Source organism: Hemicordylus capensis, chromosome 4 (assembly GCF_027244095.1).
Source record: "Hemicordylus capensis ecotype Gifberg chromosome 4, rHemCap1.1.pri, whole genome shotgun sequence".
In the NCBI taxonomy this organism is placed as follows: Eukaryota; Metazoa; Chordata; class Lepidosauria; order Squamata; family Cordylidae; genus Hemicordylus; species Hemicordylus capensis.
This window is the reverse complement of record NC_069660.1, coordinates 141,199,772-141,216,221: the sequence shown is the minus strand read 5'-3', so window position 1 is coordinate 141,216,221 and position 16,450 is coordinate 141,199,772. Positions and strand designations below refer to the sequence as shown.

The window sequence follows — 16,450 nt, the reverse complement described above, 5'->3', positions numbered from 1 at the left end:
TTAGCATTCCAAACATGAAAATTGATTATGCATGTAGCTTGTGCAAGAGTTACAAATGCAAGGTTTGTATTTGTGAAAGGGATTACAAAATAAGGTATTCAAAGCTAACACAGAGAAGGGGCACCAACAAGACCCCTGTGGTGGTGGGTGCCACCACAAAAGAAGCGGGCAACAGCCATGATCCTTCCAATGACAAGCCCTATGCATAGAACTACTGGACTGGATAGAGGCTTCTTGCTTTTACTGGAGTTAAAAATAATCATGGCTACATTTCTTATCTTTACACAAAAGGCAGGTGTGACTCCTAGCAATGAAGATGAAGGTTCAGATCCAAATCTTAATTGATGCTTTTCTTTCATGTTGTGATTGCCTCCGATGATGAATGGCTTGGAAATAGTTAATGTCGTAATTTAATAAAAGTTATAAGAAGCTTGAGGCTGTAAACAGGGGCGTATCTAGGGTAGGGCAGGCAGGGCACGTGCCCCAGGTGCCACTTGAAGGGGGGCGCCATTTTGTAAATTTCATTTTAAAAAAATGGCCACTGAAAACAAAATGGCCACTGTACATGCTCAAATGGCCTCTGTGAGGCCCGAGGCCATGCCAGGCCTCGCAGAGGCCATTTGAGCATGCATGGCAGCCATTTTGTTTTCAGCGGCCATATATATATATATGTGTGTGTGTGTGTGTGTGTGTGTGTGTGTGTGTATATATATATATATATATATATATATATATATATACACCACACATGCTCAAATGGTCCCTGCAAAGCCCTAGAGGCCAGCTAAGGGAGGGAGAACATTTGCAGACCCACCCCACAGCCTTTAGGGGCTACAGGTATTTTTTAAAAAATTTAATATAATATGTCACTGTACACATATTCAGTTTGGCACTATGTACAGAGAATCAGGGATTGTGAATAATGAGCTGAAGCTAGGATTGTATTCATTTGCTCTTACTTTGCTTCTTGTGAAAAGTGAGTTAAATGTGATGTCTTAATAATATGGCTATTAATGGTGAGTTTGTCTTTGAATCAGTGTGAAATCCTTAGTATTAAGGCCCACTGGGAGTTTCTTGCTCTCTTTCTCTCATTTTAACTGTCTTTCTGAAATACTAGAATATATTCCAAGCAGTGACACAGTTTACTCTGCATATCTTTTAATTATTTTCAGAGTAAATAAGGAAAAGTCCAATTCTCCATTTCTTTTTAAAATTTATGTAATAGTGATGCTACAATGCATAGTAGAGAATTAGACATTAGTTTTCCATGTATACCTCCAGATAGTATTTGGGTATTTCATGAGCCCCAGCATACTGAAATTTGTAGTTTTCTAAATTGTTTTGGAAATATTAAAAGATTAATGAGCTTGACTTGTATTTTTCAGCTGATATTATGGTGAAGTTATCTGAAAGATGGGTGTCAGATGTTTGGACAAGGAGCGCAATTTCAGTGCTTGCCCTAGGCGCTATTTTCCCTAGATACGCCTCTGGCTGTAAATATTTGCTGGTGGGGCATAAAACCCATATTCTGCAAACTTTCAGTATTATTGAGAGGGCAAAGTCTGTTGTGATATCATAAAGATTTGCTGAGCTGGCACTGCCTCTTCCTTTCTGTTTTGACCAGCCAAGAAGACCGGCTGCTGGAATTCCTGCTGTCCGTGTGAGCCACAGTCTGGATTGCCCTGATGAGCTGAAGCTGCATGGGGGCCAGGTTCACCAGCCAGGCTCTAATGAGAGGTGGGGTCTGGGGAGCCGGGTTTAAAAGGAGGACTGAAGCAAGTCAGAGGTGCAGCCACTGACGGAGCCAACGGCGCGAGAGAGGGTAGGCAAGCCACCTGCAGGCAGCCACCAAAGGGGGCAAGCCTTTGGTGTTGGGCCTTCAGTGTGAGACCGAGGTCTGAGGGGAAGTTATGCACAAGTCCTCCAGTGTTACTTGCTGGGGTGTTTGTTGGTTTGCTTGTTTTTAGTGGTTTGTGCCAGGCTGATCACAGGGATGTGTCTGGGCTCTCTTGTTAAAGATGGAACGGGGTGGGTGGGGTTTGCATTCAGTGAGATTCGGGTGGCTATCTTGGCAGTTGTGGGGAATCGTGGATCGGGCGTTGGCAGGCCAGCATACCATTCAGATATTTCAGATATTTATTCACAACCCATGGTCAGTTTACAAAACAAATAAAGAATGGAAGAATACAGAAATCTTCTGAAGGTTAACAGTTGCTAGGAAATAATAAAACATCAGTCACATACAGTACCAATCAAAGACTTAACTAGCAATTGCTAACAATAAATATAAATATAATATACCACTGCAGGGATTTAATTACTGTTCTGGTGTCTAGGAATTTAATTATTGTTTTCCCTTCTGGCTGCCCTGTCAGCCCTCAGGCTTGCGGGGTGGGGTGTGTGTGTACTCCCAGCTCCCTATTGAACCTAACCATGCTCCCTTGTAATGACAGGTCGGTTCAAAATAAGGTTGAAATCATCCATTATTTGATCGTGGATGAAGGAGCCAACCAGCTTTGTATAACTGAGACCTGGTTGTGGGAGGCTAGTTGCAGTGGCTGCGATATGTTTCTGGGCAAAATACAAAGTGCTGGTTATCAAATGTAAAGCCCTGAATGGCTTAGGTACAGCTTACCTCAGAGAGAGCACCTTTCTCTACAAGATTATTATTTTTTATTGTTATTTTACATTTATATCCCGCTTTTCCTCCAAGGAGCCCAGAGCGGTGTACTACATACTTGAGTTTCTCTTTCACAACAACCCTGTGAAGTAGGTTAGGTTGAGAGAGAAGTGACTGGCCCAGAGTCACCCAGCAAGTCTCAAGGCTGAATGGGGATTTGAACTCAGGTCTCCCTGGTCCTAGTCCAGCACTCTAACCACTACACCACGCTGGCTCTTATCCCCACCACTTATTGAGATAACCAGGAGTAGTCTGTCTTTGGGTGCCACTGGTTTATCAGGTGGCAAACTGGTATTGGGCCTTCTCAGTTGTTGCCCCTGTGCTTCCCATAGATATAAGAGGATTATCTTCCTTGGAAGCCTTCAAGAGTACTTTAAAGACTCATTTTCAAGCCTGGTTTTTTAATGATATATAGTTTTAATATTAATTCGAAAACATTTTGATTTCCCCCCCCATTGTTTTATTATGTGTTTTTGATTTTAATGTAATCTGCCCTGAGCCACTTTAGGAAGGGAGGTGTAAAAATGAAATAAATAAATAAAACTGAGGAGCCAAGAGCTAACAGCTCCTTTTAAGTTTTCTACTGTGAGGAGGAAGATTTTTACTATTTTATTGATGTTTGGTGTGTGTGTGTGTGTGTGTGTGTGTGTGTGTGTGTGTGTGTGTGTGTACACCACCCCAAACGTCTGTCTCTAGGTGGTTTATAGCAACATAAAACAAATTCAAACAGAAATTAAAACCTTAGAACAATTTAAAGCCACAAGTCTAGTTTAAAAGCTTGGGTGAATAAATGTGTCTTTAGAGACTTTTTAAAAGTTGTCAAAGATTGGGAGGCTCTTATTGCAGCAGGGAGTGCATTCCAGAGACTCAGGGTGGCAATGGAGAAGGCCCATTTAGTGTAGCCACTAGATGAGCTGGTGGTAACTGCAGATGAACCTCTCCAAATGATCTCAATGGGTGATGGGGCTCATAGCGAAGAATACATTCTCTTGAATACCCTAGGCCTAAGCTAAGGCTTTATAGGTTATAATCAACATCTTGTATTTTGCCTGGAACTTATTGGAATCAAATGTACTTCTTTTAATATAGGAGTAATATGCTCTCTTTGACATGACCCAGTTACCAACCTTGCTGCCACATTCTGTACAAACTGCAGTTTCCGGACTAAATATAGACAGATTATGGAGAAACCCACTGACCAGAGGTTGCTCCTACTTATCCAAAAACTCTATGACAATACTTATCCGAGTATAACCCACAAGGACATCTGACTAAACCAATAGCTGTTGAGAAAGGGGTGTGGCAGGAATGCATATTAGCACAAATATTAATTATATATCAATGCTATGATTAAGGGATTAATGAATGTAAGGTTCCATCCTCTGAAATTAGTCAATAGACATCTAGCCACATTACTATATGCTGGTGATGCAGTACTTCTGTCATTGACTGAAGGGCCGAGAAGTATGCCATGCACCTTAGCAGCGTATTGTAGGCAAGAATTTCTAACTATAAACTATCAAAAGATGAAGGTAGGGGTTTTTGCTCGCTGCTCTCCACAAATGGCAAATAAATGGTGTCCAGATTGAGCAGGAAAAGCATTATAAATACTTTGTAGTTATCTTTCAGGCTACAGGCAGTTGGAATGCACAAATTAAATATGCTGTTGAGAATGCACAAACCACGGCTGCCATGCTTAGATTCTATGGATCCAATGGGGGCAATTATACTCCATCTGCTATTAAATTTTTTGAGCCAAAGTGATTGCCCAATTGCTATCTGGCTCTCAGATATGCACTAACCAAGACTTTCATTCTTTTGATATGGATCAGAATTTCTTAGATCCATATTTGCTGTCCCTGGTTGCGTTCCAAACGCCATCTTGCACTTTGAGGCTGGAGTATTGAGGGTGGAGTCTTGTTTATAGCTTTACACATTCAATTTTATGGTTGAAATTAAATTTTTGTCTGTCTGGTTTGGCTCCTTTGATCTTAGGGGATGATTACCACTCTGATTGGCTAAAAATACTCAATGAGGGACTTAGTATGTATGGTTTCGCCACATAATATGTGGTTACTTTAGGGTATGATGGCACTAAATCCTTATTAAGGCAGCATATTCATGATGTAGACCAAGCCTCTGCAACATATGGCCCGTGGCCATGTTTTTATTGGCCCATTGTGGAGTATACTGCCCTGGTGAGAGAGGGCATGGAGGGGGTGGCAGGAGCGGTTGTGAGGGGTGCTGCTGCTGGGGGACTAGCAGCAAGGGCACAGGCACTGCCGCTGGCACCACCAGCTGCCTCCCCACCCCTGCTCACCCTTATTCCTGAGCCCCTCTGCTGCTGTCAGGACTGGGAGCCTGCCCTGGCCTGGCAAGCAGGTGTGTGTGTGTGAGGGGGGGAAGGCTGGCAAGAGCAGTGGCAAGGAACCACACTGCTGTAGGATAGGGGGCAGTGCACAGCTGCCTCATCATCCTGTCCCCCAGCTCCTGAGCCTGTCATCTACCGTCAGGTCCAGGGGTTTCCAGGGAATAAGGGAGCATTGTTGGGTTTTGTGATTATTTAGCAAAGCACCAAGGAAGCTACCACTCCAGTTACAGAGTGCAGAGCTTAGTTGTTGCAGCTATTTAAAGTAACACGCATGGAAATCTCTGTAGATTCTAAGTTATGTTTCCATTTTATCTCTAGGAAGAAAGGAAGAGGACTGACCAGAGACATCAGAATGTATTAGCTTCAAAGGACGCTGTGACTCCGTCTGTGTCTGTCCAGAAAAGCTGGGTCTCACCCCTTTATTAAGTAAGCAACACTGACATCCTGTGGTATTTTCTTTGCATGACTCCACTTTAAAGTCCTTAATTAGTCCATGTTCCCCAAGCTCATTTATCGCAATTATTTGCCTATGCACTAGTCTTTTATGCCATATGGTAGAACAATTCTTGGGTTTGCATGAGGCCGCGAGGCTTGCCTGTTCAGTTACACAGTCCAATTGGAAAAGCCCATCTTCACATATATAGCTTTCATTAAACCAATCAATCTATCAACTTTATTACAGTCAAAGACCAGCTTAGGTAATAATACAGTAAAATAGATAATAGAGCCATACTGAAAGTTGCTACATATATGCATACAATTAGCAATGAGTATAAAAATGTCTAAGAAGTATAAAATAAGCTATAAAATATACTAACGCACAAAAGTGAGATAGCTAAAAAATAAAATACAGCTAACTAATAAGTAATAAAACTGATAAGACAACTAAATAATATAAGAAATATATAAAAAATTGGTCTATAGAGAAATACAACTCTAATAGGATGACTAGTAAAATGGAAGTAAAAGTTAACTATCTATGAGTTAAAAGCATCTAAGAAAATAAAAGTATTTTAAAAGACATATTAGGATATTATATAATGTGAAATGGTCAGTAGTTAAAATCACGGATTATGGGCTGGCAGTCATAATCCAACGGATCCTGCACGCTCCCGCATAGAACCTAACAACATTGTACGTACAGCATCTTAGTGTAGACTTGACTGGGGTAGTTGAGAAGCAGAGGAAATATGAGCTTCTCCCATCCATCTCTCTAAAATAGACAGGAAAAGAGAATGTGTTCAGTGGTTTCCACCTCCCCAGAGGCACAGGAGCAAAGCCTTTCCATTAATGGGATCTTCCTGTATTTGCCTTCCAGCACAGTGGATGGAAGGAAATGACAGCGGGCAAGGGTGAACGCCTTTCTGTGGCTTGGTATTTCCAGCTGAGTCAAATATGTAGGGGGGGATACCATGAACCTAGAGTTCTCTGAGGCCAGGTAGCCAGGCACCATACTTAGATCCGCCTGGCGTTCTGTGTCCAGGATCCTCTGTTTTATGGCCGTTCATAATTAAATCATCATCTTTGGCGATGTAGCAAACTTTGTCCTCAAAAGTTGCTTTGCAACCTTTATTGACTCTATGTCCCACAGAGATCAAGTTGCTCTCCATAACAGGGACTAAGAGAGCATCCTGGGTCAAAATCTTCTCAGTCTGTCCACCAGATTGCCTGCAATGCAGTTCAGTGGTTCCTTTTCCTGCTGAAAAAACCATATTCCCATTACCAACTAACATAGGAATTTTGTAATTTTTGTCTAAATGAATAAACAGTTCAGGAGAATTCAGAATATTTTTGGTAGCGTCTGAATCAATAATAAAACAATTTCTTTCATTCCTGGTTGCTACATTGAAAGTTCTGCTTCTTTGACTATCTCTCTTAGTCTCCTGATCTTTAAATCCAGCCTGCTGTTTGTTCCTCTGTCTGTGAAAAATGCTTATCTTCCTATCTATGGTGTTGACAGACTGTGAGTCATCTCTGTAGCCATGGTAACCAGGTTTCCCTCCTCTAGGATTGTTTCTGAATTTGTGGCCTTTAGGTTCTGGGCAATTAGCATGCAAATGCCCAGCTTTGTTGCAGTTGAAGGAAAGCCTTTGTTTCCCCACAAAAAGCTGTAGTACTATCTCCATGCTTTTCAAAATCTGTTTCTTCCTGTTTAAGGTTGAAATCTTGCAAGCATGCAATCATAGTTTCCAATTCAAACTTACTATTTGGAAACCACCAGTGCCATTTTATTATTCATTTATTAGATTTCTATACCACCCTTTCAGATATGGCTCAGGGCGGTATACACAGAGAAATAATACATAAATAAGATGGATCCCTGTCCCCAAAGGGCTCACAATCTAAAAAGAAACATAAGATAGACACCAAGAACAGTCACTGGAGGTACTGTGCTGGGGGTGAATAGGGCTAGTTACTCTCCCCCTGCTAAATAAAGAGAATCACCACGTTAAAAGGTGCCTCTTTGCCACGTTAGCAGGGGTTATAATCATTTAGTTAGCAGGATTATAATCATTTTTACATGATTATAACTTTGTGGCAAAGATCTCAGAGTTAAGGTAATTAACACTTGATCATCCAAAGTAGACCCATGTTGTTTAAGTAATCTGTCTCTCGCATTGCATTTGAACATATTAACAACCTTTTGCTTGCAGACCACAATACTGGAATCACCTTCAAGTTGCCTAAGTTTTGTGCTGAGGCCAGTAAGATCAGACATGATTTTTCTACATCTGATTTTAAGTTTAAAGGGATTTTAGGTATTGATGTGCACAGAACTGGTTCAGAGGCCATTTATGGGCCTCTGAACCGGTTCGAACAACCGGCAGTTCTGCCGGTCCAAAGGCAGGGGCAGAGGCGTAACTATAGGGGGAAGGGGGCGCATGTGCCCCGGGCGCCATCTTTTCTGGTCAAGTGGGGGGCGCCGCCATGACAAAAAATTTTTTTTAATTTTTTTTAATTTTTTGTTAATACAAATGTTTCCTGCTCAGTGCAGCAGCGCTGCAGCAGTCAAGGGAGCGCGTCAGCGCCCCCTTCCCCACGAGCGGTCCCTTCCATGCCGCCCGCGCCCCCCCAATTGCTTTGCTGGCACCTGGCGGCCAGTCAGTGGCCTGGCTTGGCGGTGGCGGTGGGCGCTTGTGAGAAAAAACCTAAGTATAATTTAGTATGTTGGGAGGGCGGGGGGCCGCCATTTCAGTGCTTGCCCCGGGCGCCGTTTTCCCTAGTTACGCCTCTGGGCAGGGGTTGTCTTTAAGGGTGGGGGAGGGTACACTTACCCCTCCCTCCACTTCCCCCCACCGGCAATCAGTTTTTCTGAAAGTCCATTGGGGTGGTCCAGGGAAAGTCCTCCCTGCCTCCCATTTGCCCCCTTGACCAGAAGTACCCAGAAGTACCCGACACGTCTGCACACATTGGGCACGTGCATGTGTGCGGTACACTCATGAGCATTCACACCGGATGCTTGCATGTGCCTGACACACACAAGCATGTAAGGTACTTCCGGGTACTTTTGATCAAGGGGGCAATGGGGTGGCAGGGAGGTACACTGCTGCCCTGACTAACTTTTAAAAAAACCGAGCACTGGTGGGAGGGGAAGTGAAGGGAGGCATAAGTGCACCCTCCCCTGCCCTTAAAGACAACCCCCCACCTTTGAACATTCTCCACCTGGTTCCATGCACATACCTAATTTTAGGTTCTTATTCATAAACTGCTGCATTTTGCATGTTTCTGGTGTGCAGGTTGGTTAAGTTGTGGGATTGTTTTATGTTTGCTTTCTTTTTTGTTTCTGGTCATTGATTGACAGAAAGATTGATTGATTGATTGATTGCTATATTATACTCCTCTCTGATCAGCAGTCTGATATCACAAGCAATGTTGCTAAATTTTGTGCAGCAGCTTGCAAAATTCAAAAGTTGTATTCTAATAATAACTGCAGCCAATTACTCTCTGGCTAATTTGATTTTTAGTATTCCAAGAGTTTTATAATATGTTTGTATGCACAATTTCTTGTTCTGCTGTTACAACTGATACTATTGCTACTGTTATTGACTGAAATAAAAATTTAAACTTAAAGGCTAAAATTTAAAAATAAAATTCATTCATGGCTTTTGTGGAAAACATTGTGCAGTTTTATATTTTTACAAAAAAGATGGGAAAGCATATAAGCTAGAGAGAAGGATAAACGACTATTTCCTGATTTTGTATTTTGTATTTCTCCAGATGGAGTTTGGAAAAAGCATATCCAAAAACACTTTTAAAAAAGCAAAAATCAAGAAAATGGATAGAAAGTAACCTATTTTGAACTTAGAAAATTAACCATGAAAAAATGAACCAAAAGAAGCAAGGTTCTGAAAATCACTGGAAATTGAAAACTTCTTTTTCTCATCATATGCATATCCAATTAACAACTGACTTTGCTGTGCATCTTCTTTAATAATGGGCAATGTGACATTACTGAGGAGATATTTCAGCACCTCTTGGCATTGCATCAAATTATATATCTCCCTAGCTGTCACCATCAGTTTTTTAATAACATTTTTATTTCTTATTTCCATAGTTTCTCATTACTTCTTTATTTTAGCTCCAACCCATGATCAAGAAAATATGGGTGTACTAGAGGGATTTGCCTACAGTACTAAAGGCGGAGAGAAATCAGAAGCAAGTATTTTTTTCAGAAACAACAGAACTCATAGCTTCAAAGAGAATTTACAAACAATAAAAGAACAAGAACAAATGACAGACATGCCCACATTTACTAGCAGAGGCGCACATGATAAATACATCCATCTTCATCCCTACCGCTTTCTCATTAGTGAAAGTGACAAATGTACAAAAAGAACTCCTTTCTTGCTACTCTTAATATCAACCACAGTCAATGAACATGAACACCGGGAAGCTATCCGGAAGACATGGGGGAATGAAATGGTAGTTCCAGGAATAGAGGTGGTTCGCTTGTTTATGTTGGGATTGACTAAGGAAGGACAGAACCAAGCCATATTACAAGAAAGCAGGCAGTACCATGATATCATTCAGCAGAACTTCTTAGATACTTACAATAACCTAACCCTTAAAACCCTAATGGGCATGACATGGGTTGCCAGCTACTGTTCTCAAGCCAACTTTGTCATGAAAACTGACAGTGATGTTTTTGTGAATACAGAATATTTGATACAAAAACTGCTACAGCCCATTAGGCCTCTATCCAGAGGAGAGTACTTCACCGGCAATATCATGAGAGGGTATCAGCCCCATCGTATTAAGACAAGCAAATGGTACATGCCCAAAGAAGTCTACCCTGATGATAACTACCCTGAATTTTGTTCAGGGACTGGCTATGTTTTCTCTACACCTGTAGCCTCAAAGATTCTTGAAGCATCTGTAAGCATACCATATGTACATTTAGAAGATATATATGTAGCACTCTGTCTCCTAAAGGAAGGAATCAGCTTGACTCCTCCACCCAGGCAGGCATTGTTTAACATACACACAATTCCATTTTCTCCATGTACTTACAACAGCTTAATTACCTCTCATGGAATTCATCCAAGTGAACTGCTAACCTTCTGGCAAGCACTGCAAGATAAGAAGCATACATGCCCCGAATGAGGGGAATGTACTGGAACATTCATCTGTGGGCTTTTTAGATGCTATGTTGCCTTATTTTAATTTAATATTAATATATTAGAAATAGTTATTGATCAAGGAAGCTTTGGCTTGACCACACATTTGCATAATCTTGAATAGAAATGCATGCCTGTGTTGGGAAATTTCATAAGTGAGAGCAAACAGGTAGTGAAGTAAGAAAGCTTACAACATACCTTCTCATCCATCACTGAAGCCTGAGAGGATTTCAACATGAATACAAAAAACCAAAAATCTGCAGGCATGAAAAGTTGACATAATGGAATAAAACCAACCTGGGGGAAATCCTAAAGGGCTGGTCACATAAGGAGCTCGTGATCAGCTAAGAGAAAGGGACAAAATAGGGAATCCAGAGACTAGAGATGTGCATGGAAGCAGTTTTGGCAATGTGGTTCAAATTCTAAACAAACTGACAGTCCGTGAACTGGTTCGGCCAAACGGGCCGATGGTCCGGTCAGTGCAGGTGAACCAATTTGACCTGGTTCAAGGGGCTATGCTTTTAAAGGGGAATCCAATGAGGATTTTGTTTTACAAGCAAAGGGGAATCCTGCCTTTAAAAGGGTTCTAAGGGCAGCAGGGGTGTGTGCAGTGAGAGGGCACCTTACCACCACCAGCAGCATGGTGGCAGCAGCTCCACTAAACCCCACTGGTGCCCCCCCCACCCCACTCAGCATTTGTCTGCAAAGATAAATGGGGAACTCAGGAGAGATCTTCCCTGTGAGTAGAAATCACAGGGAGGATCTCTCCCCAGACACAGTGTTTGTCTCTGCAGAGGGGTAGGGCTATGGAATGCATTGTCACGGGACACTAAATGCCTTAATAGGGCTAGTGTTTATGTTCTTTGTATGATAGTCATAAACGTTAATAATTTGCTACTGGGTTCCAGTAAATACAGCATATTATCTGTTGTTTCACACTCATAATGCTTCATGCTATAAGTCGAATGCTTCCTCTTTCCTGTTCTTTCTCACACAGAATAGGAGGCTTCAGTTCAATCTCTCTGATGAGGGTAATGTCAACGGGTTGAGTTTTAATACATTATTCTTATAAAATTAAACATGTTTGTATTAAATTCAGATTTCATTTTAATCCAGGTTTGTTCATTTATCTATTAATTATGTGATTTCTATACCACCCTTCCAGTGATCTCTTAAATATCCTGGGCCCAAGCCATTTAGGGCTTTATAGGTAATTGTGAACACATCATATTTTTTCCTGGAAACACTTGGGCTGCCAGTGTAATGCTTTTAAATTGACATGTGGTCTCTTTGGGTTGCCCTGGAGACCACCTGGCTGCTTTATTTATTTATTTATTTATTTATTTATTTATTAGATTTATATACCACTCTTCCAAAATGGCTCAGGGCGGTTTATAACATGATAAAAACAATTAAAACAGTTAACAGTTAAAAATCAAACTATAAAAACAGAATAAAACCAATTAAACAATTCAAACAGCTGAAAAATCCTTGGAAAATCAGGGCAGCAAATTAAAACAATTTAAAACAGTTTGTCAATCATTTAAAAACCCTGGAAGGCCAGGCCAAGGGCTCTCCTGAAGGACAGTAATGATCTCAAATTACGGATTTCTGCCAGGAGTGCATTCCACAGCCCAGGAGCAGCTACAGAGAGTCGCCACCAGTACCAATTGCAGTTTCTAGACTACATACAAAGGCAACCCTATGTAGAGTGCATTGCAGTAGTCAAGTCTGGAAGTTACCAACAAATGTACCACTGTTTTCAGGTCATTCTCTTCCAAAAATAGCAGTAGCTGGTATATCAGGCAAAGTTGATAAAAAGCACCCCGGCCAAAGTGAGTTACTTTCCCATCTGGCAAAACAGTTTGAGACCAAGTTGAGCTTTCCCACCCTACATTCCTGCTCAGATCAAATGCATAACCCCTATACATTTCCGTGAACAGGGAAACTAAGTGGTGTGGTTCTCCTTTATCAGACCTAATTTGGCCCTTAAATTAAAAAAGAATGGCTTGGATATTGGGCAAGAGTATGTCAACCTAGTAACATTGCATTTGCTCAATTGGTTACACAAGAGTACATCCATTATTTCAATAGGTTTACTCTTGTGTAACATACAGATGCACACTGCTGGGCTGTGAGATGCTTGTAATTCTTGTGCAGTATGTGAGCCATTTTGTTCTTTTTAAGTCTGATGTAAGATTTTAAAATCCAATATATATTTTTAAATACCAATCCTTATCTACCCTGAAATTGGAATCACAAGCAATGTTCTCTCTAATTTTTTTCATCTGTGTGAAGAATGAGTTTTGTTCTGGGTGGCAGTATCAAGGCAGTGTGTGTGCATGTGCTTTCAGAATGGGGCTTTCCTGATTCAACCTGAGTGGGACCTAAAACTAACTGAGCGGACATCCAAAAACTTGTGAGTGTGCGCACATACGCACATCTTAAAGGGAATACTGGTCACAAGTACACACATGCACTTGCTTTAGGCCAACATGTGGTAACTTGAGAAGTTGCTCCCCCTTGGCTAACTCCCACTCTGCCTCTTTGTACACAACATTGCTATGAACATATTTGAACACTACAGCAGTCATAGTTAACCTGCTGTCTTCTGCCCATCTTGTCCTCACAAGGAACTAAGCAGTAATCTTCAGCCCCATTGATACGTTATGTACAGTCTGTGTACAGTGTATGCATGTGCAGGTCTGTATACATGTGTAGCTATTCATACATTTTTGTTAAGTTTACATACAGTCGTAGTACACTTTCAATCTATACCCTGCACTTGAGTGGGCCTCTGCCAGGTTCACTTCTAAAACAAATGCATGTAGAGGTTACACAACATATGCATATACAACATATGTCTGAATAGGGCTGATGGTTATTACAGAAACAGAAACTGTTCTATGTGGGACGTGTTGCATAACTGGTGGTTCCCTCTGCATAAAGTCAGGTAGTATCTTGAGCCTTCTTGCCCTGGAAGACAGAGAGGTTTTTTAGTAACATATGCACTTATTTATCTATTTATTTATTTATTTAATATATTTTTATACCGCCCAAAACTCAAGTTCTCTTATTTAAACACCTGTGCATGGGGATGCTCTAATGTACACAGAGTTTTCCTATCTCCAAGAGCTGCCCATTTATGGCTGTGGAAGGAGCAGCTCCAAAAAATGCATCCCTGGGGGAAGATGGAGCTGCTTGCCCCATGAGTGAACTGACTGAAAAGATGGAGCACACAGTATGCACATGCAGCCCCAAAAGGCATCCATTTTAGCCCTGCCTCTGAAGTGTGGATGCTTTGACTTGGAGGGGTGATTTTCACAGAAGCACTCCATGCAGCCCTGTTGTATGGCGTGCTTAAAAGGGACTTATTTCTGGGCTGCATGGAGTCATTCTGTGGGGAGAGAGGATCCATAAACCTTGCCCTCATGTGAGCATCCACACTTTACAAGCAGCAGCATGAGTTGTGTATGTGTGTGTGTTGATTGCATGCATACAGACAAGTTAGGATGTCAGTCATGCTGTTCTTGAGTATGTGAAATGGCCTTTGTGTTCAGCTTATATTTCTCTCATTCTGCTCTCATATATAGACATGTCTACATTGTGTATTATTGGGTATACAGGAGAGACTACTTAAGCAATTATTCAAGTAGTGTGGCAGGCAGACATAATCCTCTCTATGAAGTATCTTTATGCATCACTCATTCTTTAATGCCGCCTTCTTCCATAAAATAAAAGGCTCCCAGCTTCAAGAATATCTAAATCTCTTCAAGGATTACAGTTGTGGGAAAGTATTTAAATCTTTTTAAAAGAAATTACAATGAGAAAAATGTATGTTTTTGGGGTTTTTTAAGAGGAATGGAACGTGACCTTCAAATAACTCCCCAGAGTGTCATGATTTTATCTTCGTTCTTAGCATCCAGAGGGATCCCATTTTCTTTTGTAAAACTATTGTATGGTCTAAGCTCACTTGGAAAATGTCCAGGTTGGACTTGGCTGAAATGGATATATTTTTAAAATCTATTTTGATTTCTAACCAAACAACTTTCAAGTAGGCTAAGAAAAGGAAGCAATCACTTGAAAACTAGGGCTGTGCTAAATATCAGCCCACAGAAGAGTATACAAAACAAAAACTAGTGTTGCTATCATGGAGTATATACATACCCCATAAATCCACATCATGTCATTTTCTGTTCTTATTCTGTGTTCCTTGTGTGCTATGCCTTGTACCAAAGCAGCCACAAAAACTGATTTATATTTATTCATATGATACCACACTTGCTCAGATGACATGTGTGTCTGTTACCACAATCTGTGACTATGCTATTGCTTGAGTTGGATTTAGCTCTGATCAGTTGCAAGTGTACAACAGCAGCAATAATATTTGACCGCTGGGTCATGGGCAAAGGCAGACCAATGTTAGAGTACCCCCAGGAGGAGCAACACACTCAGAGGCAAGGCTTGTGAAAACAGGAGCAAAGTTTATTGAAAAAGCAAAAGCACATTGCAAAATGGAAGTATTTGGCAACAAGGGCCAAACTATAGTCCTCTTCTGTGGAGCAAAGATTCGAATGGACGTAAAATGACCAAATGAATAATTGTAAGGGAGCGGGGAGTGGAAGGAACCATGTGGGCAAGAAAGGGTAGGGGAAATAGGGGCAGAGCAATAGAGTAGAGTTTGACTGCTGGTGTTGAGGAAAGAGGAAGCTGCATCCTGGAAAGAGGAAGCTGCATCCCTGAGAGGAAGTTGCTTGCTGGTCTTGAAGAGGGAGGAAGCAAGAAGCTTGTAGCAACATTTCCACAGCAAGGAAATGAAATAAATAAATAAATTGCCAAGAAAACAAGGGGGGAAGGAGGAGCTAGGTCTGTAGGGCTGGAAGTCTCCTAGGGCTGGTTTTCTGGCTGGCAGGCAGTGTTCGTGTCTTTGCCAGAGGAGAAGCCTGAGTGGGGGATTCATTCTAAGTGAGGGCCCCACCTTGTGGGAGGCCTCACATTCCTGAGCTGAGTCAGTTTGACGGCTGGTGTTGAATACAAGGCTCGGACCAGGGGAGATTTGCTCCCAGGAGCTTTCCTAACAGGAGTTTGCAAAAAGATAATGGAGTTTTGCAGGGGTTTAGTGGGAGATTGGTGGGGAAAGCTGTGGGGAGACACACCAAGCAAGACTAAAGTGAGTACTAACCAACCTTTGTAATTTTCTTGGAAGACAAAAGTAAAAACCATTAATTAGCTGACAACTGTACCTAGTACCTAGCTTCAAACCACATATACTCTAAATAGCCAATAAAACTAGTTATGAATGCCAGCAGGAAAGGGACTGCTTTCCAGTGTATTGCACAGAATGTCGCATGTATGACTATTTGCCTGAGGGGCAGAAATTGTGGGTGTGCACTTGGTGCAAAGAGCTCTTGGCTCTCAGGGAACAAGTTCATTCCCTTGAAGCCAAGGTGGTTGACCTAGAGAAGCTCAGAGAGGCAGAGAGGTGTGTAGATGAGACCCTAAGGGATGTGGTAGAGGCACTCCATTCCCAGGCTGATGTTGCTTCTGCTGTCATGGAGACTGCGGTTCTCAGGGAAGGAAGACATCGGTCTGAGGAAGAGGGAAACACTACCTTAGCAGTGACCCCTTCTGTGGGTGATGCGCCCATATCCTCTCGCACAGAGGATACTCCTCCAGGGGGTGAGGGCCTCTTAGTAGTGGGTGATTCGATCATTAGGGACATAGAGAGATGGGTCTGTGACCCACGTGTAGACCGCACAATTACTTGCCTGCCTGGTGCGA

The 16,450-nt window shown here is 41.8% G+C and overlaps 1 protein-coding gene across 4 annotated transcripts in view; it reads left to right on the top strand.

Annotated features, from left to right (window-relative positions):
* Window positions 1-11,780, top strand: part of LOC128324259 (beta-1,3-galactosyltransferase 2-like) — a 30,647-nt gene extending 18,867 nt beyond the window's left edge. For 2 of the 4 annotated variants that reach the window (XM_053248590.1, XM_053248591.1), the window contains exons 2-3: window positions 5,370-5,477; window positions 9,270-11,780. In XM_053248590.1, the coding sequence (XP_053104565.1) occupies window positions 9,486-10,655 (1,170 nt within the window). In that variant the 5' untranslated portion in view covers window positions 5,370-5,477; window positions 9,270-9,485 and the 3' untranslated portion in view covers window positions 10,656-11,780. Of the gene's footprint in view, window positions 1-1,624; window positions 1,823-5,369; window positions 5,478-9,269 lie in introns of all 4 variants that reach the window. The other 2 variants (XM_053248589.1, XM_053248592.1) reach the window with 2 other exon arrangements.
* Window positions 11,781-16,450: the final 4,670 nt, after the last annotated feature.